Below are 25801 nucleotides of genomic sequence, written 5' to 3' on the forward strand. Positions count from 1 at the left end.
CCTGGCTTCTGGGCTGGCAGGTCATGAGGCCAATCCAGAAAGGGACCTCAGGGCTGTAGGAGGGCAGGGACAGGCAAGAAGAGAGGACCAGCCAGTGGCAATGCCCATGACCACAGGCAAGTTCGAGTGGCAATTGGAGAGGGAATGGTTTGTTTCTCCAGTGCCTCCTTCGGGGGTTCCTGGCACCCCACTTCCCGGCTCCTTCCTCTCACTCTCACTCTCAGAGTTGGTCAATGGGACACATCTGCCTGAAGAGTCTTAGGAAGCACCCGAATGTCCTGGGCCACGCAGAGAAGGGCAGATTCTGAGTTAGGGATGATTTTCAATTGCGCTGTCCTGGCTAGATGTGCACGAAGGGCCACCGCGGTGACTGTGCAGCTGTGCACAGTACACTTGAGGGGCGTCGTTCATTCTGCAACTATGCAGATGGCATCCCTTGAGTTGTGCAATGTGCATCCCGCACGGCTGTGGCAGCCTGTGGGAATCTCATTTGCTTGGCTCACTGTGGGAGGACGAGGAGCAGGTGAGGGAGGAGGCATGGAAGGCAGAGATCTGGCTAAGTTGAGTTTCTGGGCGCGGCCAGAGCAGCCTGACGCTTCCCCAGGCTCTGTGGGGACCACACCTGCTCCTCGTCCTCCCACAGTGAGCCAAGCAAATGAGATTCCCACAGGCTGCCACAGCCGTGCGGGATGCACATTGCACAACTCAAGGGATGCCATCTGCATAGTTGCAGAATGAACGACACCCCTCAAGTGTACTGTGCACAGCTGCACAGTCACCGCGGTGGCCCTTCGTGCATATCTAGCCAGGACAGCGCAATTGAAAATCATCCCTAACTCAGAATCTATTTCACTCAGTGACTCAGAGTGAAATCTTTTCTCTTAGAAAAATATGATCCATAAGCAGGTGCAGTGTGAGTTATGCTCCCTCTGAGCGCACTGGTGTGGGTCCTCTGTAACTGGAGCCGGGCCTCCACCCCAGGGGTGCTGCTGCGAGCAGCTTGGCACGTCTTGGCTAAGGCGAAAGGGGAAAATGACTTTGAAACATTGCTTTTTCCATTTCCAGGCTCCTTCCCTGGCTGCGTTCTTCAGGGGTGGTGTCCTGGGCTCAGGGACAAGATCACGATGCAGGACACGGGGCTGCGCTTGTCCTCTGGGGCTCAGCATACGCCGGGGCTTCTGGGCTCCAGGCTTGGGGGCCCATCCCAGGCACTGGACCCAGATGGGGGCAGGGGCTCAAGGGGCTCCCTGGACAGAAGGGGGGCTCCATGAATTGGTCTGAACCACATAAGACCGACCTGCCCTGCAACCTTCCTCGCCCCTCACAGGCTGCCTACACCCTTCTGGGATGTGAGGTCCCACAAGACTGTCTCAATGTGTGATTTAATCTGTTTTTTCAAGAACAGAATGCAGGGGTGGGGGGAAGGGGCAGCAGATCCAGCGCTGGCAGGGCAACGTGCTGGGGGTGGCACCGCCGCGCATGTTCCGCCTGAGCAGGTCTGCCTCCTAACCTCCCTTACGGCAGCCCCACTCCGGCCAATCAGCTCCTCCTAAGCCGGCCACGCCCTGCAGCCCTGGGGGTGCACCCCGGCATCCTCTCGGCCCAGGCCTCAGACCCCCCAGCAGTCAGGGCCCCTGCCTCTCAGCTGGTGACTGCACCGGTCCCCCAGCCTGTCACCGCCGCACAGAACAGAACTGGGTCCTCGGACCCGACCACGTGAGAATGAGAAGAGCAGGACGCTCCCTCCGCGCCCCGCCCCACAGCCCTCCCAGCCACCTGCACCCCACCCAACACCAAGGAATGAAGGATTCTTGCTTCCTGGGTACTCACGGAGCAGGTACTCTGAGCTGTCATGGTCATAATCATTGTCCTCTGGGAAGTGATTGATCCGGAAGCAGTGCCCTTTGTAGATCCCTGGGGAACCACAGGAAGACAAGGTGGTCAGTGGTGTCCGGGTCCTCTCTCTGTGCGTGTGCCAGGACCCAAGGGCCCACATCCCTGGGCTGCGGGGCTCTTCGCAGAGCTCAGCCGCACAGCTGTGGCCCCAGAGAGGTCACAGGTCCCCTGTCAGGGGCCTGGAGAGGGGACACATCCCTTGGCCCGGGGAGCCTGGGAAGGGCCCCAGAGGTGACCAGTCAACCTGGCCCCCGTGAGAGTGCACGGAACAAAAGGCAATGGAACAGTGGGACAAGAGGTGCCAAGAAGTGTCCTAGGCAAGCAGGACGGATGATCCTACCCCCACCCAAGGGGACTCAAGAGCAGCATTTTGAAAAGTGACAAGGAATTTACCCACCAGGAATGGGACAGGGGAGGGGCTGCCAGATAGAAGAGGCAGGGGTGGGGTATGGCTGGGGATAGCCAGAGACTCCGAGTGGCTAGATCTATCGAGGGAGAGGGGCTGCAGCTGGAGGCCACAGGAGGAGGAGCTTATGGGTCACAGGTGCAACACAAGTGAAATCTGTCCTGTCTGTCTGTCCATCGCATTCCCTCGCTCTGAAACACAGTTATGGAGAATGCCTCCTCCTAAGGTACACCCCAAACCCGCACACAGCTGGCAACACAATTCCACTCCCCTTATTCAAGGCGATCAAAGGGAGAGGACATAGAGTAGGAGAAACTTCCAGAGAGGCTGAGGCATCTCCTACCCGGCTCCCCACTCTGCCCCTGTCTTTGCGTGGCCTCCTCCCCTGTATGTCTCTGTCTCTTCTCCTCTTCTTATAAGAAAAGCAGTCACGGTGGACTAAGGGCCCACCCTACTCCAGTATGACCTTCTCATTAATTAACTCCATCCTCAAAGAACCCATTTCCCAGCAAGGTCATCTTCTGAGGCACCAGGGTTTAGACCTTCATTGTATCCTCTTGGGGAACACAACCCAACCCCTAACACCCCGGCCAGCAACGCCCTCCCTCCCAGGTCAGCCTCCCCCCTCCTGCAGTAGGATCAGCAAGGAGCTCGTCCCCACATCGCTGCGGCCAGCACTGGGCTTTTCCCAATGGGGACTAATTCTTTTCCCATGGCTGCCACCAGGCATCCTGCCCACCTCCAGTAGTTGCCTATACCCAGCCAGACCTCACCATCAGAGCACACTCTTGGAAGTAGAATCTGTGTCAGAAGTACATCCTTCTTGGTTCTTCTAGCAGGAGAAGCTTCTGTTGAGTATGGGGCATACTGCTCGGCTGCCCAATTAGCTTGTTGACCAGCTGGCCTCCCGAACCTTCCCCTCTTCAGCTCCTTTGGGTGCTGACTCCAAAGAGCTGGGGTGCTCCATTAAGGACCCACAGCCTAGAGGGCCAGCAGTTGGTGGGCTGGGCTTGCTCAGAGATGTGGTGAGATAGGGTGGGGGTCTTGAAGGTGATACTTGAGCTGGATGGCTTGTCGGCAGCATTCTCTGAGCAGAATGGAATGGAACCCCTTGGTCTCATCTGAAGAATAGGGATGAGCTCAGCCCTTATTCTATAGGGGACTTTTGAGAATTAAACAAGGTAACACTCATAAAGCAATGAGGATGACTTTTGGCCCTTGGTGATGGCTTAGGAGAAGTTTACTGGTTTGGGACCCAAAAATCACCCACTTCTGCTCCTCTGAGCAGCTGAATCGGTAGAAACTGCACACATTGTAGGAAAGAGGGCAGGTTGGTCTCAGGATGGCCTGGAAGGAGGGGTCCAGGAAGACTGGGACCTCAGAGGTGTTCCCACAGGGACATGTGCAAGGATACACAGAGAGAGGGGCCCCTGGGAGGGCATGTCCCACAAAGGTCGAGCAAGCCAGCCATGCCCTCCCTCCCCACAAATTCAAAATATCCAAGGGGATATAGATTAAATGTCTTTCCAGACATGGGGTTGGGTTAGCAAGAGCTCTCTGCTGCTCCCCCCCCCTTCCACACACACTTTCTTTTGCTGCTGTATGGGTCTAAACAAAATCACCAAGTCATATATGTTTTGTTGGAACAAATATGAGGCAGAAAAGGAAAGAAGCAAATGGACTCATCCCCAGAGGAACGAAGGGTAACAGCCCACTGTGTATTTCCTCAGCACATCCCTACACACATATACATATGGGAAGCCCCCCCCATAATTTTTAAATTAAACTTTTTATTTCAAGATAATTATAGATACAAACGTAAGAATTATCCATGCGGGAGACTCAGGTTCAATTCCCAAAGCATGCACCACCACCACCCCCCGAAAAAGTTGTAGGAAATAATACTGAGACATCTGAGTACACTTTACTTGACATGATGATTAAGTTCACGTGTCAATTTGGCCAGGAGATGGTGTCCAGCTGTTTGGTCAAGCAAGCACTGGCCTGGTTGTTACTGTGAGGGTATTTTCACGGATTTAAATCATCAGTCAGTTGATTGCATCTATGTCTGATGACAGTCCACAAAGAAGAGCGCCTTCAGCAATGAGACCAACCTCATCCAATCAGTTGAAGGCCTTAAATGGAGACCGGAGGATTTCAAGCAGTTGGAAAGAAGAATTTCCTTACTTCAGCCAGGCAGCTGAATGGATTCTCCTGGGGAATCCATCCCTACCTTCACTGGCCTTCCCAGCTTGCAGCCTGCCCTGTGGAATTTGGACTTGCCAATCCCCAAGGTTGCGTGAGCCAATATCTGGTTGGTTCTATTTCTCAGGAGAACCCAAACACACTCAGCTTCCCCCCCGGCCCGCACCGTGCAAAGCTCTAGTACAATCTAGCGGCCAGGACACTGACACGGATGCAGTCAGCACACAGGACGGCCCATCACCGCAGGCACCCGGCCGCTGCTCTTTTGTGGTCACACCCATCTCCCTCCCTCCTTGACCCCTGGCAGCCACTAATTTCCTTTCCTATAGTTTTTTTTTGTCATTTTGAAAATGTTATATATAAATGGAATAGCGCAGTACGTAACTGTTGCTCTCAGTATCATTCTCTCGAGTCATCCCACTTGCTGTGTGTAGAGATAGTTCATTCCTTTGTATGGCTGAGTCGTGTTCCGTGGTACGGTTGGCCCACGGTTGGTTTAACCATTTGCCCACAGAAGGACACTTTGGTTGTTTCCAGTTTGGGGCTATTACGAGTAAAGCAGCCGTGAACATTCGCATACGGGTTTTTGTGTGAACATACATTTCCATTTCTCCGGGAGAAATACCCAGAAGTGCAGTTGTCAGGTCACGTGGTAGTTGCAGGTTTAATTTTGTAAGAAACTGCCAAACTCTTTCCCAGAGTGACTGTATCTCCTTCTTTTTAAGATGGGATTATACTATGTACTTCACTCCACAATCTGCCTTTCTCATTTAACGATAGTGATGAACGTCTCTCTAGGTCAATCCATACAGATTTAACTTTTTTAAAGTTTTTAATTTATTCTTTAATTAATAAAATAAATTGATACCAGTCCACAAGTTGCTAAATATCCCTTTTAAAAAAAGCAGCATAGGAACAAGAGGAATATAAAGTTTGCCCCAATGCTGACAATGCTAAAAAGAAAGATGCTTTGGCAGAAATGAGGCAACCACATATTTATATAGTCAACCTGGAAGCAAAACTTAGTTTTTGGCACATTTGCTTGGGCACAGAAATGTTTGCTCCAAATGTCATCCCTCCCATCTACCACCCTCATATTTTTTGCTAACTTCCACTCTTCATTTAAAGGGTTATTTTATATTTGATAGAAATTATAAGTAAAAATCACACTGTCCAACATATCAACTTATTTTGAACACATTGTTTTTAATGGCCATCAATAGTTATGGGATTTATTTGTTTATTTATTTATTTTATTTTATTTTTTTCATTTAACTTTCTTTACTTAAAACCAAGATTCCAGTCAAGAAAGATAGATCCAAAATGCATCCTTTTATGCTGACCAACAAAACTAAGTACAAATGAAGTCAACTGTGTACCCAATTAGCATGCTGCACTATATGTAAATAAAACCAGCCCTCCCCTTTCCCCGGAGCCCTGGCCCCCTGACAAACATAGATAAATGATTGTGCACTGCGTGATGATACCATTAGGTGAGAACTTTTGTTCATGCAGTTGGCTGCCATGGAGGTTGCAGTCAAAACCGATAGCCCAGGCACCCAAAGTCAGTCAACAGTGGTGGCTCATGGTATCAGCCGTGCTCCTTCCACAACACCAGGTGAATACTGTGGTCAGCATGCTGGTGGCAAAGACCAAGCCTGTATCATTGTGCCCATCCAGTCCATTCAGCCAGGATGCATCACCTGCCAGGAAGCTTGAGCCTCTTTTTGATTTCCTGTACTCTGGCAGAGGCCAGTGGCTAATCAGGCTCTCTGTCCTCAAGTCCATGATGTACAGGTAGCGGTTGTCAAATAGCAGGGCAAAGATTTCTCCAAAGCCAAGCAAGGCCAAGTTTGCTATCTCAGGGGTCTTGATGACCCTGAGAATATTGTAACTGGCGAAGTCCCACTGGTAGAGACCTAGGGCCGAACTACAGACAATATATTTGCCATCAAAATGAAGTCTTGGCTGTAGGCAGATACTTCTATCCTCAGAGACAGACAATGTCTTTAAGCACTTGCAGTTGATCTCTCTTCCAGTTGGCCAAATCTTGATCTCATATTTGTCTGCACTTAAAAGGATGTAGTCTCCAGGGCTGTGCAAGAGAGACTTGACTTTGCACTTCTGCAAAACCACCTTGGTGACCCATTCCGTGTGCCCAGTGAGTGTGTTCAGGCATGTCCCAGCAGATAAAGCCCACGCTTTCACAGTGAAGTCCGCAGAGCCACTCACCAAGATATCCACTTCATCATTGTAGTCCACACTAAACATGCTGCACAAGTGTGGATCTGGATACCATAAACGCACTGCCCTGTGCTCACATCCCACAGTTTTGCAGACAAGTCATCTGACCCTGTACAGAGAAGTCCATCTTTATAGTAAAGTGCATATACTCTGGCACTGTGCCCAATTAATGAAGAGGTCTCAAATGCCTCATGGTCCTCCAGTTGCTTCATTCTCAAAATAGCCTTCAAATAAACCTTCTTCCAGTGCAAAGCGTCTTGAACAGAATCATCTATCTGCCAGCCCAAAATTTTACATGCAGTCACACCCCTGTACAGGCACTTATCACCTTATTCCACTGTTTAGAGACGAGGCAGCATGTGAGTAAAGTCTGAGGATCAAGCCATTTTAACAAATAAAAACTGAGCTCCAGGGGAGGGAGTTTGAGGAGGTCCCACTTGAGGAGAGTCTCCAGGTTATTGGAGAGATGCCTGAGCTGGACTGCCCCACTCAGACTAATCAGGTGATCCAGAGTTTCATTTTTCTGCAAGTCCGTCAGAGAAAGAAATGTAACAGAAATGTTATCAAGCCATGTCTCAAAGTCCTTTCTCTCCATAAGGTTATTGAAAAATTTACCTGAGCGAGCACCCCGGGGCCCGGGACCTCGCGCCAGGCTCACACCGACTGGGCATGCTTGGGTCACCAGAGCCTCGCAGCGGCCGGGTCCGCTCCGCAGCCATGGCACCTGGACCTCGAGCTGCCCTCAGGGACCGCCAGTTATGGGATTTATTAATCCAGCCATACCACACAAATGGACATTTGGATATTTCTGATTTCTCCACTATAGACAGTGTTGGGATAAGCACTTCTCCTCGCCTTTCTCAGAGAAGGGTATTCATGTTTACTGGGCTCTCTCTCTGTCTCCTTTCTCCGTCCTCCCCACCAGCCTGCTAAAGTTGTGCTCAGCCTGGGGCCGGGAGGTCCCATGCCCGCAGCTCTTCCTCTTGCCTCATTCTACTGTCCACCGATCTGGGAGCAGACGCGACTCTCCTCATATTATGGGTGAACAAACTGCAGCTCAGAGAGCAAGTTCTCTGCCAAGGGAGATCCAACCAGCAAAGGTGGATCCAGGGTTCAAAGCGCACCCCAGTGTTCTCCAAAACTACAAGCTCCTACTCGCCAAGCTGCCCCTGCCTGGCGTCTTCCCACAGTTCCGACCCACCTGCTGCCCTCCCCAACAATCCCAGCCTCTCTTCCCACCCACCCCTGCCCCCTACCTGATTCCCATTCATTAGGCATTGGATTGACCGTGTTCACCCTTGCACTTGCATGCCCAGCCCAGTGCTCCTGGGCATTTGCTGGTTGAAAAAACGAATGAACTTGAATGAGAGTGGGAAACCTTCGAGACTTGTTGGGGAGACATTCTAGAAACCAAATTCCATAGGGAATTTGTGACTACTGCTCTCTCTGTTCTCGATGGAGGGCCAGACCACAAGGTATTGGTAAGAAAGAGGTTGGAAGCTTGCTGTGGGACCACTTAGCCCATCACATGAAATAATAAAAGCCAGGAGCTTCCAGGTAAGCACAGAGAGTGAGCGTATCACCTACGTAAGGTTCTGGATAATCAGAACTGAAGGTACAGCTGACTAAAGAGAAAGAGGTGGAGGCCAATTCCTTCAGGTGTTTGAAAGGCCAGTTCCAGGGTCACCTGTCCTCCTTGATGATGTCCACTCCTTGGCTGACTTGAATGACGTTACTTAACTGTGTGAGTCTTTCTGGGCTCCTTGAACAGGACCAAGTCTTCTCCTTTTCTGTCACCATGGTGCTGGACACCCAGGGTGGACTTCTGTGGCCACAACATGAATTTTCTTTTTATTCCCTTAAGTAGCTCTGGTGGCAATAAGACCCGGACCTTGGCATTGCCCTCCGAACTCTTGGCTGGCCCTGTGTTGTGCCCAGAGGCCAGGTCTGCTAGCATTTGTGTTGACTCCCAGACTGGCTCTTTGGGAGATGGAAGCCGCGTGGAATGTGAGAAGGCAGGTTTCTCAGCGTGGCTGGCTGTGGGGGAAGGTCCAGCCTCTCAACCAGAGACTCATTTGCCATCCCTTAGGGCTGTGCACATACCCCATGGGCCCCACCATGTAGAATTATGCTCAGAGAGACACTGAAGGGCTGCAGCCAGCAGTGGCTCTTCCACGACGTCACCTCTTTTCCTTTCTTTCTGTCCTTCCTCCTTCCCTCCCCTCCCACACCCTACTTCCGCTAACACAGAGCGCTCTGGCACAGATGAAAGGACTGGACATGCCACCATATAACAGGAAGCACTTCATCATCTGCTCTTTGAACAAGTCTGGGTGACAGCAGTTGTTCCCAAAGTCCCTTGGCCCTCATCGCTGACGTCTAGCCTGCAGGAAGGGGCGCTGCTCGGCTCACACGCACGGCACCCCTTCCTCCTCCAAGTCAGCCACAGCCACGGGCAGTGGCTCATAAGCCAGGTTTTCTGAGCCTCTGTGTGAGCAAATTCTTGTTGTGCATCCCCAAATGGGGCTTCCAAAGCAACCTGGGAGTCATCTAGTCCAGTTCTCCACTGGGGTGTGAAGTCTCCCCTGGTACCTCCTGATTGGGGACTGTCAGCGTCCAGAACGGGGGATCCACCGCCTCCCAGGACAGCCCATTTACCAACAACTTTCACTTGAGACTGTCCCTCAAAGGTCATCTGCTGCCCCCAAGCTCCAGCCGCTAATTCTTACTTCTCATCCCTGGGAGTGAAAGAATCCCTCTGATCCTTCCGGGCACTGCAGAGAGGAATTGTGCGTAGCTGGACAGAGCCACAGCTGCTTCTCCCATTGTCCAGGATTTGCTGGAGAGGCCCCAAAACGGGATGGTGGGCTGAAGACAGTTGGGGCCAGACCCCTGCCCCTGCTAGGCACGAGGCCCGGCCCCCCTTCCAGCAGCCTCACTCCCACCTCTGAACCAGGGAAGGGTAAGTTGTTTTTTAGAGAGTGAAGAGATTCCCCTTGTCCCCAGAGCTGAGAATTTGGGATGTGTTTCCCCGAAACATTCCAGATTAAATACCTTCTCCTTCAGCTGCTGCTTTTCTTTTAAAACAAATTTCATTATGGTAATATGTAGATAACATAAAAATTTCCCATTTTAAAGTGCACAATTCCATGGTCTTAGTTACGTTCACAGTGCTGTGCTCCCGTCACCATCATCCATCACCAAAACCTTTTCATCACCCCAAACAAACTCTGTCCCCTTTAGCAATGACTCCTCATCCCCCTGACCCAGCTCCTGGTAACCACTAATCTACTTTCCATCTCCATGAATATGCCTATTCTAGATATTTCACAGAAGGGGACTCATACGATATTTGTCCTTTTGCATTTGGCAGCTTTCACTAGGCAGAATGTTTTCAAGGTTCATCCATTTTGTAGCCAGGATCGGTACTTTATCCCTTTTTATGGCTGAATACTATTCCACTGCATGAACAGAGCACATTTTGTTTATCCATTCACCAGTCAATGGATACTTTGGTTGTTTCCACCTTTTGGATCTCGTGACTAATGCTGCTATGAACACTGGCATATACAGCATCAGAGTCTCTGCTTTCAGTTGTCTGGGGCCTATACCCAGAAGTGCACTTGCAAGGTATATGGGGATCCTATGTTCAACTTCTTGAGGAACCATCAAACTGTTTTCCACATCAGCTCTCAGCCTTTTCTTTTACTGATGAGTCTAAGAGTCTTTTCCACCCCAGCTCCCTGTTTTGGATCAGCTCCCAATTCTAGATGTCCCAAACACAACTGCCATTGTCCAACCTGACATCCCGAAGCACAGGAGTACTGCCCCCTCCTCTTCCCTGGACCCCGTGCTTCTGTTAATGGGGCCTTAGGCTACTGTCCTCAATCTCTTAGGATTTTTTTTAGTATGGCTTGCCTCACCTCTCCCAACCTATTTTGTTGAGCAGAGTATTTAGTCCTCAGGACTTCACATTTATTCCTGTCAAATTTAATTTTGTTAGCATTGGCCTAAGGCATCTAAAAGGGAGAAAATTAACGGCTGGTGTGAGAAGTGAGAGAGTAAGCCATTTCCAACCCTCTTCGCACATGTCCTCTGTAGGTGAACTGGGCATTCGTTGTGTTATCCAGAAAGCAGTATATAGGGCTCTTAATTCTGAGATCCCTGCCTGGTGGCATTGCAGGGCTATTGAGGAGCCCCTGGGTCACTGGCCTGAGCCACCCCAAGAGTCAGGACCCACTGAAGTGGGGAGGCTTTCGTCACATGGCCTGAGGCAAGTTGTTTCTTCATTGATAAAATTCAGGAATTGTGCAAGAGGGAGCCTTACCTGCTCTGAGAGTCTATGACTATTTGTAGAGAAAAGGGATAGGTGTGCGTGCACAATCTGCACACACATACTCATCTACATACATCATGAACCACTCTGTTAATGATATTTCTACATGTGTAGGAAACATCTGGAAAGAAACAACCCAAAATGTTTCCAGGGTTTATTTCAGGGACATAGGGTTATGAAAGAATCAATTTTTTCTACAATGTCTAAAAGTGAACTAAGTCTTAGTTATAGGAAGGCAGGAATATGGGAGGGAGAGAGGGAAGGAAGGAAACTGTATTCTCGACTCTAAGTGAAAACATGGTGGTGGGCCAGAAGCAACAACTACCCGCCCAGATGTGGAGGCTGGTGAGCGAGGCTGACACCTGTGGTGGTGTCACCTGAGGTTTGGGGGTACTACGGAGGCTCTTGCGTGTGAGTTTCCCTGATGCCCTCCCTCTGAGCTGAGAAGGTCATGCTTTGGGGCCATGCCCCCATGTACAGCCAGGGTGATCAACCATCCTAATTTGCACGGGACTGAGGGAGTTCTTGGGTCTTGGAACTCTTGGGCCTAAACCCAGGAAAGTCCCAGGCAAACCAGGATGGACTAGTCACCCTAAGAGTCATATCAGGGTCTCTGATATCTGACAGGTCTCCACAGAGGCCTGCCATAAATAAGGGAATCCTGGAGAATAGAATGTTAGAGCGTGATGTGACGAAGGCCATTCATGTCATCCTGGATGCTGGCAAAGCATACTCACAACACAGCCTTGTTTGGTCCTTGCCATCATCACATCAGTGGTGGACACCCTTTGCTCCACTTGAGTACCCTCGGCTGGCCTCTAGCCCAGCCATGGCTGCAGCCACCAGCTGGCACAGGCTCCTTCAGCTTTGCGCCCATGCACAGGGGGGTCTACAGTACACGCACACACTCAGTGGGAAGTTCAGGGATTAATCCCAGTGGGGTAACCTTTGGGCAGCAGAGGATGGTGGCCAATGGATTCGTGTTCCCACACTCTGTGCCTTGGGGAGGCTATTTAGAGTCCATTATACCCACACCCCAGGACTGAACCTGGAGTCCTATGGTGCTGAGCAACCCAAGGCCCCCATGTTGGCTTCCCCTCATGCTCCCATGTCATGCTCCCTAGGCCCTTCTTGGGCTGTTCCCTAGAATCCCTGCTCAAGACACACCCTTTGCAGGCAAGCCTTGGGCCCGGCGGAGACAAGAGCTGCTGTGCTGAGTCCTTCTATGCAGCTCCCCATATTACCTCTGTAGGCACAGAGTCGTGGAAAGGACTGCTCCAAGAAGTCCCCCAGGCACCACTAGGCCTTCTCCTCACGCCGAGTCCTCCCTGCCCACCTTACAGAGGAGTCACTAGCGGATGCCTGGGCCAGGCAGGGCAGAGCAATGACCACAGCCCCCACCCTGATGCTACTTCCTGCTGTGAGCACAGGGAGGGGCTTCCATGGGCATGGAGCCTTCCTCTCCATGAGAGAACAGGAGATGAGACTGGGCAGCACCAAGCCTACAATGGACAGCACTGTGGAGGGCAGGAGGAAGTGATAGGGTCTCGCAGGGGCTGCCTGGCCTCAGGGAGAAGGAGGCCGGCATCGCGAGGCCCCTCTCGGCTGTGGGACTGGGTGGACGTGAATGAGAAACAAGAGGGATGAGTAGAGGAGGAAGCCAAGTGGGACTTCTTCTCATTCATGCATCATTCATTCATCAACACTGTTTTTCCTAACGATGGCCCAAGCACTGTCCTAGCGGGTGGGGTTACAGCTCTGGGTAAGACACATAGGAAAGCGACAGAGTGTCAGTGACTGCAGGAGGTGATGAGTGCTGGGAGGCAGGGGAAGGGACTGGAAGCAGAGAAGCAGTTGCTGAGGCACAAACAAAAGACTGTGGACTTATCCCGAGGTCGACATGCTAAGGGGGGAGCCACCTCTGGTACAGGTATCCCTGGCAGGTGCCCCCGTCACCCTCTCCCTCCCAGTCAATAACCCCAGAGATGGCAGGGCAGTCACAGGAGGGGTGGAGACCTCAGGAGGAGGTGAGGGAGACACGGGGACAAAGAGAGGCAGGGCTGCCTGTGAGGTCCCCAGCGATGGAGGGGCTGAGGGGTGCGCCGAGGGCATGTGTACTCCACGCAGCCAGGAGATGCCGTCCCCAGGCAACCCAGCCTCCTGCCCCTCTCTCCCCAGTGGAAGAAAAGCAGGGCCCCAGGGACCCTGAAGCCTGAAGGGAGCAGCTGGAGGAAACTGGAAGAGAGAAGGAGACGGGAGGAGGCGTCTTAGAGCCACCAGCCGCCCAGCTGCGCTAGCCTAGGCTGAACGAAAACCCAGAGTTTTCCCTCCTTCCCTATTTCTTTTTCTCGTGTTCTCTCTATATAACTTTCCTCCCTACCCCCCCTTTCTTCCTCTCCTTTTTGTCCCTGTTCCTTTCGCCATCTCTTCCTTCTCCTTCTCCTCTTCCTCCTCAATCTTCTGACACCAGACCTGCATGTGAAATACCCAAACCAAGAAAGCCCTAACAACCAACAGTGACAAGAAGGTTGGTGAGACCTGCTGAGGACACAATCCTTGGAGCCAGGGGGAATGTCCTAGAGCGCAGCTGCGAGGCAGTTACTGGAGGAAGTGGAGCCGTGTCGGGCTGACACCCGAGGAGTGAGAGTCTTGGCAGAACCGTGCAGCCCTCGGGTCCCACCCATCCCTCCTGGGTGAGGGCGGCGGGAGCAGGCTGGGCTCCGGGGCTGCGGGAGGGTCCCAGCAGAGCAGGTGGCGGGCAGCCCGCACTCCACGCCGGCCACCTCCCGCTCTCAGCCCAGAGGCCTGCAGGAGGCTGCGAGGACAGGTCATCAAGCCGTCGGGACGCCCAGGCCTCTGCCAACGGGGGCCGCGGGAGCTGCCCAGTGCGTTTTCTGCTGTGTTTGAGCCCCGGGGCTCCGTGGGCCTCCCACACCGCTCCCCTCGGCAGCACCCCGCCCCCCTCTGGGGCACAGGACTCCCGGGCTTGCTGGTGTGGCTGGGCAGGAGGCCACCGACCCTCCCCTGTCACCTGCAGAGGGAGGCGCCAAGCAGGATGCGGCCGCGGCACCTGCGGGACAACCCCGGGGCTCTCCGGGTGCAGGGCCCCCCCCCCACCTGGCTGCCCCCCAGGCCTGGTCCTCACAGGCCCGCAGCCGCCGGTGCCCAGCTGGGTGGGCGTGGGATGGGGGGCGTCGCATTTATGAGCAGGTTCGTTCTGGATTGTTCTCAGCGCTATCTTTTTTCTTTTTGGAGGGAGAAAAGCAAATAACATAAAATTCCTCCTTCATCCGTTTTAAAGTCCACAATTTAGTGCTTCCGGGATAGTCAGTGCCCTGCAATCATCAGCGCCATCTAATTCCAGGACACTTCCACCTGCCTCCACGAAACAAACCCCATACCCACTGAGCAGTGGCTCCCCATTCCCCCCACCCCAACCCCTCGCCAGCCCCTGGCAACCCCTAATCTGCTTTCTGTTCCCAGCAATTGCCAAGAGCAGTTTTCCAAAGGGCCTTTGCTTGGCAACATGCGGCCAGGGAGTCTGAATCACCATAGGTGCAGGAGAATCATCAAGTGGCACTTATTTTTCTAAATACCTATACATTCAGATTCTGCAATAAAATGTGTCCTAACTAACCCAAGGTTGGGAGTCTCGCTGGACTGACCACCAGGAAATGGGGTAACTGCTTCTGAGCTGCTCACTACCACCTCTGAGCCTGGCTCTTCACCCCACCTCACCCCACCCCACCCCACCTCCCGTGCAGGACCCGAGGGCTGCATGCTCCGGGGGGGTGGGGTGGCACGGGCCCTTCCAGAAGGGAGCCACGATGAAGAACGTGACAGCGACATGAGAACGGAGGGGTGAGGAGGTGGGGAGGGGACCTCCTCACAGAGGGAGTAACAGGCAGTGCTTACTGAGCTCTCAGGATGTGCCGGGAACTAGTCTACACCCCTGACATTCATGAACTTGTTAAATCCTGGGCTAACCCCGGGAGGCAGGTGGATCAGTGCCACCTCAGCTCCCCGGGAACCGGGCTGGGGCGGAGGCCAGGCTGCCGGGGTGCACAGGCTGTGCCCGTCCCTATGCTTGGCTGGGCACGAGGGGAAGCTTTGGTCTCCCACCCTCTTTGTTGGTGGGAAAATGGATTTTCCAGCCCTCGGGCTAAGGGAGGCGTGGGCTGAAACTTCAGGTTGGATTGACCCTTACCTGGAGGGGGTTGCTGCTCAAGCAGAGAGGGATGGCCACCCAGGGCCCCATCCCATCAGGATGGCAGGTCAGGCGGTGGGGGCGGGCCTCAAGAACCAAACTGGGCTATGCCTGAAGGTTAGGGTTTGGGAGGAGCATCAACACGTGTGGATGAGGTGCTAGCCAAGGGCACGGTGCGGGCAGAGGGGTGGAGGTAGGACAGCGTCTGTGTGCCAGGCCTGGCCTGGGAAAGAGCAGCAATGGGGGCGTGAGAGCAGAGGCAGAAGAGGGGATGCCTCACATGGCAGGCTGGGGAGAGGGGACCTTACTGTACCGTTTCCATGGAAGGTGTGACAAGGTCGGAAGGCCCTCGGGGGAGCAGGGGCCACTTCTGCAGGGATGGGGGCGGCAAGGCAGCATGGAAAAAATGGCAGCACGGGGTACAGTGAGCGTGCACCTGGTTTGGGGAAACCCTGGTTCTTGTCTTTAGATGTGTTTACAGATGAGACAGCTGAGCCCAGGATGGAAGTGGCTTGGCCAAGAACGTGCTGGCACTGAGAGGCACGGTCAGGAGCTCCCAGGCCAGTGACCCAAGCTGCCGGCCAAAATCTCAAGGGCTCTTTGCCTTGCACTGCCCAAAACTCCTCCTCCGAGCTCTCCATCATAACTTCTTCATTCCCCAGCCCATCTCCAAAGAAGCCTCCTAACAACTGTGATTTCCCAATTAGCATACTCTGGGTTCCCTCCTATGGGCTGGCCCTTCTCCAGCTGCAGCGAGGCTCCTATAGGGAAGCCCAAGCTTGGAGAGGCAGCTGGGAGCCCTGGCTTCCTGGCTCATTACTGATTCTCTGCAAGACCCTATTGAGCCACATGAGCCACCATGACCCTCAGCTGTTTCATCCAACAAACGCTGTCCCAGCACCTACTTTGTGCTCGATTTTGGGGATTTGGGGGACACAGAGGTGCAGCAGAGTATCTGCTCACTAAAAACCCCTTTCTCCTTCTCCCTGGGCACCCAGCTACATGATGCTTTCCAGCTTCCCTTGCTTGAAGCATGGCCACGTGACTGAGCTGGCCAAAGGAATGTGAGCAGAAGTGGTCGCGCCAGTTCTGGGACCAGCTTTAGAGAAGCGCAAGTGCCTCTCCATATCCACACCCTCCATCCTGCCTTAGGGAACGGTGGAGCCACAAGATGGAAAGGGCCTGGGCCCGTGAATCACATTGTGGAGGAAAGCATCTGCCAAGAGGATGGCTCGCCTGAGACTGTGGCATGAGCAAGAAATCAGCATCTATTTTGCTTAAGGTGTTATACATTTCAGAGTATTTCAGTTGGTGCTACCCTAATAATCTAGATTACAAGAGAAGAACAGGACAGACATAGTCTCTACCCTTTTGGAACTTTCTGGTTACACGGTCATTCAGTTAAAACTGAGGGAATGGGTCCGGAGGAGGAGGTCGGAGTTTCCGAGAGCACCTCTTTGAGGAACCCAAGCTGGAGAGTAGCTGTCAGGAAAGCTTCTCCTCATCTAGAAAGTGGGACAATGTTTTAAGTCTCCCAGTGCTGCAGTGAGAGCCAAGGGGACCCCACTGGGGGAAAGGTAAATCATGACAACATTGTAAGGGTGAGCACAGAGTTTTCAAACCCTCATTTCTTGGAGATGCCTGCAGACTGGACTGCTTTCTGGTAGGAGGTGGGGGAGGCGCCCCTTTACGTGGCCATGATTTGGGCTTCAGGGCCGGGGACTCTGTTGGGACAAATGACAGCTTCTATTGGCTTGGCCCATTGATCGTTCACCAGGATCTTTTCTCTTTTTTTGACAGCCAGAGCTTGCAGTCACGGAGGCACCTCGGTGTCCCGGTGAGATCTGCTCAAGATTTTCTCTTTTGATGGAGTCGTGGGTTCATCCATGTTCAACCCTCTGCCTGTTCCTTCTTTTCATTCTGGCCCTGCGGCAGTCCAAAGACAAGGCTGCTGCCCGCAAGAAGGTCAACCTAGCTGGGGGGGCGGGGATGCACATATGACCTTAGAACAAAAGCACCCAGGGACATGTGCTCCCAAGGAAGTAGCTGGGTCCTGGAGTTTCAAAGAATAGGGGATAACCGCCGGAGGGGGGTGCCTGGGGAAGCTTCTGGGTGGGGCTGAGATCCACCCCAAGCCACAGAATACACACTATTTGGACACATGTGGCCCAGGCAAAGGAAAGCACAGAGCCAAGAGCTGGGGGAGCAAGTCCTAGAAGGCAGCACACACGGGGGCAGCTGGGGTAGGACTGGGGCCGAAAGAGTGGGAGGGGCTGGTCTTAGCCTCCCGGGGCGGCCGTAAGGATCACCATAAGCTTCCAGCAACGGGAAGGTATTCCCTCACGGTGCTGGAGGACAGACGTCTGAAATCGAAGGTGCTGGCAGGGCCGCAGCTTCCCCGTCTCTGGTGTTTGCTGGCAGTCCTCGGCTTGTGTGCCTGATTCCGATCTCTGCCTCTGTGTTCACAGGGCCGTCTTCCCTCTGTGTCTCTCCTCACGCAGCGTTCTCTCTGTGTCCACCCGTCTCTGTGTCCGTATTTCCCTCTTCTAAAGACACAAGCCATATTGGACTAAGGCCCACCTTATCCAGTTTGGCCTCTATTTAATCACATTTCAAAGACCTTATTTCCAGATATGTTCACACTCACAGGACTGGGCTTTAGGACACAAATCGGGGGATGCAGTCCAACCCCTCACAGGTGGCGATGGCGGAGGTGGCCTTGAGTGCCCCGTGCAGGGGACTGAATTTTCCGCCATCGGCCCCGAGCGCCTCGGTGAGCTCTTCTGCAATGGGCACGTCGCTGCGTGACTAACCCAGGGAGCGCTGCTGTCGTGTCCCCCCACCCCACCCCCACCCCCGGCTCTGAACTTGAACTTGTGTGATTCTCTTCCCAGCCCTTGCTCAGTGTCACCTGACCTGCTGGGCCCCGGGCGGGCGGCTCTGCTTTCAGTCCCGAGGCCCAGCTGCGGGGTGGGGCCAGGCACCGGCCCTCCGCATTAACAAGGCTCTCCTTCATCGCGCCCCTCACGACCGCGGCCCTGGGGAGGAGGGACACATGTCAACTTTGGCTCGGAGTCGGCGGCTTCCTGCAGCTGCCACGCGGACCCTGGGCAGGGCCTGTCCCCGCCGGTGCCAGGAGCAGGGGCAGGAAGGCCTGCGGGGAGAGGCGTCTGCCGAACGCGCCTCAGCCCTCGCCCGCGCCGTCACGGGAGCGTGCCATCTTGAGGCCTCAACTGGCTCTAGACACCCGAGAAAACTGGATTCCTTGGCGACTAGGACCCAGGGTCTCCTCCCTCAGCCCTTGTCTGTAAAACCAGGCAGCTGGGCAGGACATACTGTCTCCAAGACACCTACCTAGCTACTAGGCCAAAGGGGTGTTTCCCCTCCTGGGCCAGTCCAGAGTAGGGCTAGCAGAAGACCGGGGAGCCAAATCACCTTTGCCATCAATATAAGCAGAACGATGGCACCTGTCAGGTGGTGCTGGACTCGGGTGCAGAGTCCACAGAGGCCTGAGGTTCGTGCGGAGCCTCTTCTGGTACAAGCTCCTTCCCCCCTGCACTGGGATTCTTGGAAAGAACTCTATATCTGACCTCAGCCCTCTTTATATAAACCTGGACCTTCAAGATCAAACTTAATCTGGTAAATTTCTAGGGCCTGGACCTAGGAGTTTGTGCTGCGGACAGCAGGACAGTGACTGGGAGGGGCAGAAGGCGGGGGAAGGAGGTGGCCATCTGCTGGGCACTAAGCCTGTCCTGGCCTCTCACGAACCCCAGGAGGAGTCCCTTTCTCTGGGAACAGGACCCTCACGTAGAGCTTCCCCCATCAACTGCATGGCAAGGTCCAGGCCCCCAGCCAGGGATCCTGGGCAGACACCAGGCCCAAGCTGGACCGGTCAGATGGTCTCTCGGGAGTTTGGATTTTGGATAAAAACAGAGGAGACCTAAAGGTCAATTGATGTTACAGAGCTCATGACTGGGGGCTCTTGTATGATCCATGATGCCAGCTATGTAGGCTCCTGGCTCGTCCCTTCCTTAGTGTTCTTAAATTCCTTCAGTTCTTTGGGACTCTTCGGCCTCCTACCAATGAAGCTCTCTTTGGGGATCTGCCAGAGGAAGCTGATTTCTGTGGTTGCAGGAGAACTGAAACCCCCAACTAGCTGTACCCCCACAAAAGGAAGAAAATTCCAACCCAGTACTCGCTGGCTCCAGAACCCAGGTTATACTTCACTCCTAGGAGCAGTTCTGTGTCATCATTAAAAAGCTATGGAGGGGTGCAAGGGAAGTTTAGCGGTAGAATTCTCGCCTGCCATGCGGGAGACCCGGGGTTTATATGCCTGGTCCATGCACTCACCCCCACACATAAAAAAAGCTATGGAGCTCAGGGGGAGGGAGGAAATTCATTGCATCAGGAGATGGAAGCTTTGTGACCTGTGTCTCACTCAAGGGGCTGAAGAGTGTGGTGGGAAAACACCAGCTGGGCCAGCGAGGTGACCTCCCAGGACCTCTGTTTCCCCCATCTATAAAGCAGGGCTATAAGGTGGATCTTGCTCAGTCACCATAAGGTCTAGGGGAGAACAAGCAAGACCATGTGTGGCCAGCACACAGCAGGTTCTCAAGAAAGGGTGGTTTCACCTCAATCCTGATAAGAACGCCTTCCTACCTGCTGGCACCCAACGGACCAAACCTTGACGTCCTCTCCTACTCTCAGTCCTGCTACTTCATAAATGCCTGTGCCGGAGGACCCTGCCTCTCACAGCCCAGCTCCTGCCCCCCACCCGCCCTGTCCATGGGTGGGAGTTGGGCCTCACTCTTACCCCATCCTCATCTTACTTGGCAAGTCCTTCAAGACCCCTCAGCTTCTTCCCATAGCCAGCCTCATGTCTTTTCCCACACTTTGCTGCAGAGTGGGCCAGGATTTTCCAGGCTTCCTGCCGAGATTTATAATTGAACAGGGCCAGGGAGATTTCCCCAACCAATAACTTGTTTTCTCTCCTAACACAGGGAAACGGGTGTTCAGTTATTGTCTGTGCGATTTTTGTACTTGTATCTGCTTGATAACTGCCGCTTGGATGAAACCTCAGTACCGATGCTTGGGTTTATTTATTCTCTCTGTTTCTCTCTTTCTTTTAACGATGAGCACATATGGAGCTCCAAGGGACAAAACAGCTCTCTGCAGATTCCAGGCTTTTCTGTTGGTTTGCCTCTGCAGATCTCTGGAAAGTTATGCTCCAATAACCTGAGAGTTTTAATTGAAGGGCCAGGGTGAGAGAGGAAAAATGATAGTGTAGAATCATAAACTTCTAGAAGGGACCCCTGGGGCCATCCACCTCCGTCCCATTCACTTTACACATCAAGAACCTGAGGTCTGGGGAGGTGAGCTTCATTTCCACAGTGACAAGCTGATGGGTGACAGAGCCAGGCTTAGAAAGCTGGTCTCTGGACTCCAAGTTGAGTGCTCCTTTCGCCCCTACCCCTCTGCCTCCTCTAGTGCAGTAATTCTCAACCAGGGGCAATTTTGCCTCCCCCCCACCCCTACCCCGGAGACATGTGGCAATGTCAGGAGACAGACGGTCACACCTTGGGGGTGAGGGTGCTACTGGCATCTAGTGGGTAGAGGTCAGGGTGATACGAAATACCCCACAATGCGCAGGATGGTCCCCCACAACAAAGAATTGTCTGGTTCCAAATGCCAACCGTGCTGAGGTTGGGAACCCAGCCCCAGTGCAGGACAATGAATACGTGGCCTGCAGAAAGCGCAGAGCTCCTCTCCCAAGGCCACGGCAGACCAAGGTTGGCGCTGCTAATGGGTCACCGTCCTTTTCTCTATGACATGCTCTATACTCTCAACACAGCCCTCCATCCAGGGGCTACCAGCGAGATGACACTTCTCGATCATCCCTTGGCCGGGTAGCATGGAGGTGGGCATCTTCTCGGGTTTGAATCCCAGTTCTGTCTTCACCTACTACCCGTGCGATGCTGGTCAGTGACCTAATTGACCTCCTTGACTCTTCTTTTTTTTTTTTTTTCGGTGCATGGTCTGGGAATCGAACCCGGGTCTCCCACATGAAAGGCGGGCATTCTAACCACTGAGCTACCCGTGCACCCTCCTTGACTCTAAGAGACCCAGCGAGGGGCCCTGTTTGTCCCCCTTTCCCGCAGACAGATAATAGCTGGCTTCCATTGCACTCTAACTCCCTGCAAAGCCTGGGGCTCAGCCCTTTCCATGTTCCCAGTTAAGCCTCAAAACAACTTATGAAGTAGGAACTCCTATCAGCCCACTTTACAGGTGAGGATGCCAAAGCTCAGAGAGGACAGGTAGCTCACCTGAGGTAGCAGTGCCTCAAGCAGCCAAGCCAGGATGCTCACCAGCTCCTGACTCCACAACCACAGCTCCTGACTTCCCTGAGAAGGGGAGGAGAGAGGGAAGGCGGAGGGAGGGAGCGCGAGCATCTCGGGGGATGTACCTGCCAGGTCTCGGGCATTTTCCGGTGGGCAGGGCTAAGGAGTAGGGAGCGGACGGCCATTCCCTGAGTATCCCAGGGGCTGGGAACAGCAATTCCTGAGCAGCCAGAAACCAGATGCAAGCCGTTTTCAAGACTTGTCCTACCCTCTCCGTGATCAGGAGCCCCGGGTTAAGAGTCTCCACCACCTGCTCCAACCTGTTTCCGTGTCATTTGGGAGGAGCCCCAAACCATGGGCTCCGACGGGAGTTCAGGTCTCCTCTAGGCTCATCAGTCCCAGGTGAACCCCAAGGCCCCGAGGCCCCACCCCCCGTGTACTGGTGTCCTGCCTGAGCCTCTCTCTGCTGTCTGGCAGCTTTCTGGGTTAGGAAACACGACACTATTTTTGGACCTTGGACCTGGAGCCACAGAGAACAAGTCAATTCCATCTTCTCCCCGAGGGCCTCTCAAATAACGGAAAGACAGCTGGTATTTACAGATGTCCAGTCAATTCACACCAACACCTACGTCAGGAGAGGAGAGCGGCGTGGGCCAGGCACTGCTCTAGGCACAGTCTTCATCTGTGCACAGCCCACAGCCGTCCCTGCCTCGGGGGAGCTTCCACTTGGTGGTGGCGAGGGTCATGAGGGGCACCGAGGAGACATGGAGCCCATAGTGGGGCCAGGGTGGCCACCCCAAGCAGGTGACATGGAGCTGAGGCCTGAAGGTGAGCAGGAATCAGCAAGACAAAGATGGGGTGGATGTTCCAGGCAGGGAACAGCACTGCCGAGGCAGGGCAAGAGGTCGGGTCCATCTGAGAAAGAGAAAGGAGGCCCGGGTGCTCCAGGAGGAGAGCGAGAGGGAGGAGGAGGGCACGAGCAGGGACTCAGAGGCCCGGGAGGGGAGTTGGGACATTTCCTCTTAAGAGCCACAGGGGAGCGGGGAAGCGTTTAAGCCAGCAAGCGGACATGGTCAGATGTGCTTTTCAGAGAGGTCAGTCTGCTCCAGGGCAGAGTGGAGGCAGGGAGGCTGGCCAGAATCCAGGCTCAGGGGACAACGGGTTTCCCTCCAGGTCACCTACTGATTTGGGGCAGAGAAGGAGGACTGCCCACGGCTGATCTGTCCCCCACCCCACCCCGCCCACCTCCCCTGACGGCACACCTGAACTGACATGGGGGCACCAAGCTCTCTCCCCAGGTGGCTTCTCAGGCCCCTTCCCTCACTTCTTCCTGGCCATGTCCAGACTCAGAGGCTGCAGACTTGGCCACTAGGCCTCCCCTACCCTCCCGTGCTCCCCCAGGCACAAGGCTGCATGGACTCTCTCTGGTGACAACTCAGTCCTGGGCTCCAATAGAGCCCTCTGCTCCCAGGCCCCTCAATTCCCAGGTGCAGCTTGCTCACAGCCTTTGCTTCCTCGAGGAGGGTGGGCGCTAAGTCCCGGGGTCAGCATACATTAAACAGAAAAAAGTCAATAAAATTAAAAAGCCAGCCCCCCTCCTACCGCGGGCACGGCAGGGCCCATGTGTGGGACGCTGGTGAGCTGGGACTTGGCGGGAACAGCCTAGCTATGAGTCGACGGAGAACCCCTGGGAACTGAGCAGAACAACTGTCATTGTGAGTTAAACAAGCCATTTATGGGAAGGATAAAATTTAATGGGGAAGCCAAACTCCAGCTCCCCACCATGAAGCGAGAGAAACGCTGGCAAAAGTCACAGAGCTAAAGAGGAGAGGCCCAGAGAGAGCCTGGGATGGGGCAGGATAGAAGTGGGTGAGTTGGGTGGTGGGCAGTCACTTCACCTGAGCAGGGAGCCAGTCAATGCGGGGACAGCACTAATTGCATCGCAATTCTCTGGTTGGCTTCTTAATCTATGGCCTCCTGTCAAAGGCTATCTCCTACCCACGTCCATTGAAAACAAGTTGGGTAGGGAGGAGCCCACTCTCTCTCTAATTTACCTAAAGAAAGCCCTGCTCTCTGGAGGCTGCCCTGTTGGTCAGCCCCAGCTCAGACCCTTGTCTACCTTAGTAATTCACAGTTGCCCTGGTTTCTTGCCAGGCTGCAGACATGGGCCAGGGACACAGGACTGAGTTCTGCGGAGAAGGTCTCTCTGAGGTCCAGCAGCTGCTCTGCTATTACCACGACGTATTGAGGACCTCACTGTTTCAAGCATTGTGTGCTTTAACTCACTGCAACCCTCTCCTGTGGATGCTTCTAGTATCATCAACTCAATTTTACAGGTGAAGAAACTGAGGCACCGTGAGACTAAGATAGTAAGTGCGGGGCTGGGACCAGAACCCAGGCAGTCACCCTTCAGAGCCTTAGCACCTAAACCAGCTGGCATGACCATCTCTCACACTATATATAAATCAGTAGTTACAGGCCCCAGCTGGCAATTTGAGGGTTGATGGAGGCCCAACCCACGTGATGGAATGTTCCATGACTTCCCTGGACAGTCTCAGGAGCACTCTCCCCAACCAACTTTTGTATCATGCCAGGTATCCAAGTGGATCAAGATGATGTCATCCCCTTGGACATGTGCTCAAGCACTCAGTTGGGCAGGCAGAGCTGGAGTGAAGGAGAAGGAAGCACAGATCGCATGAAATGGACCCAAGAAACCAAGTCAGATGCAGGGAGTGGGACTGGCAGGGAAAGCCTGGGAGTAGCCTGGCGTGAGCTTGACCACATCCTGCTGCTGAAAAAGAGCTCTGTGTTGTGGTGGGGGGAGGGCACTCAGAGAGTGGACCCTACCTCTTGAGGGATGGAGAACTTGGCTTCAGTCCAGTGCTCTTGACCAGCCATTTTCCAGGGGCAGTGTTCCAATTTGACAGATATAACTGAAGCTCAGTGTGACAGTTTGGAGGTATATGGAACCCAGAAAATTATATTCTTAAAATTAATGCATTCCTGTGGGCGTGGACCCACTGTAGGTAGGATCTTTGGTGAGTAGGATCTTAAGTTAAGATGTGACCCACTTCGTTCAGGGTACGTCTTGATCCAGTTACTGGAGTCCTTTATAAGAGGATGAAATTCAGAGTCACGGAAGCTAAGAGAGAAAGCCATGGAAACCAGAAGCTGGAAGCAATGAAACCCAGAAGAGAAGTGAGATACTAGGAGTTGCCACCAAATGCCTTTTTCCTTTCTTCAGGAAAAAGGTATCATCTTAATGATGCTAGATTTGGATATTTTCACAGCCTCGGAACCGTAAGCTTGTAAACTAACAAGTTCCCATCAGCAAAAGCCAGCCCATTTTACGGAATCTGCCTGCTGGCAGCGTTAGCCAACTAAGGCACCCAGGAATGTGCAGGTTACGTAAGGACGCTGATGACTTGCAGGACATCCAAACCTCACTGTGGGAAACTCTGCCATGGCTCAGGCACCTCGGGAGAGATTCATGGCTTAGTTGAATGTCTTCCTCCCTAAAGACACGCCATCGAGAACAGCCCCGAGGTGTCCTGAATTCTGGCATTTCAAGGCACACATCACAAGACCCTTGACCTTTGTGATTCTCTCTTCTGACTTCTATGGAGACTGACTTCTAACTCTCTTGCTTTCCTAACCCCTCCATCACTGGTTCTTCTCAGCCTCTTTCCTCAAGTTCTCTTCTTTCTTGCTCCTTCCATGAGAGGGTTTCAGGGTTTCCTCTCTGCCTTCTCGTCTCGTCCTCGCACTCTTCCTGATCTTAGCCACTCTCTGTGCACTGTGACTTCCCGATCCATGGCTTCCTCCAACTTTAGACCCAGGGATCCAGCTGCCTGGAGGGCATCTCTACCTGGATGTCCAGAAGGAAGCACACACTCCGCAGGGCTCAAGCCCAGTATCATCCTGCCCCTTCATCACCCCCACCCCCTCTCCCTTTCTCATTGCCTCCACCCTCAGGTCAGCTTTCCCTGGAAGAGTCCTCCCTCTTCTTTGTCCCGCCTGCATCTCATCCATCAGCCAATCTCAGCATTTTACCTCCTGAAGATGGCTCAGCCCACTCCACTGGTCAATGACCAGCCTCGGAGCCTCATCGGTCTTCAGAGTCCACAGCTGCCCTGGTTTTTTGCCAGTCTGCAGAGTGGAGCCAGGGA

General features: G+C 53.6%; 1 protein-coding gene and 1 pseudogene across 1 annotated transcript in view; both read right to left on the reverse strand.

The window, feature by feature from the left end:
- CACNG4 (calcium voltage-gated channel auxiliary subunit gamma 4) overlaps positions 1-25801 on the reverse strand; it is a 57290-nt gene that overhangs the window by 5461 nt on the left and 26028 nt on the right. Inside the window, exon 2 of the mRNA XM_077162984.1 lies at positions 1831-1914. Coding sequence (XP_077019099.1) covers positions 1831-1914 — 84 coding nt within the window. The remainder of the gene's footprint in view (positions 1-1830; positions 1915-25801) is intronic.
- Positions 5982-7051, reverse strand: LOC143685786 (F-box/WD repeat-containing protein 2 pseudogene; annotated as a pseudogene).

The sequence above is a fragment of the Tamandua tetradactyla genome, chromosome 6 (assembly GCF_023851605.1).
Source record: "Tamandua tetradactyla isolate mTamTet1 chromosome 6, mTamTet1.pri, whole genome shotgun sequence".
In the NCBI taxonomy this organism is placed as follows: domain Eukaryota; kingdom Metazoa; phylum Chordata; class Mammalia; order Pilosa; family Myrmecophagidae; genus Tamandua; species Tamandua tetradactyla.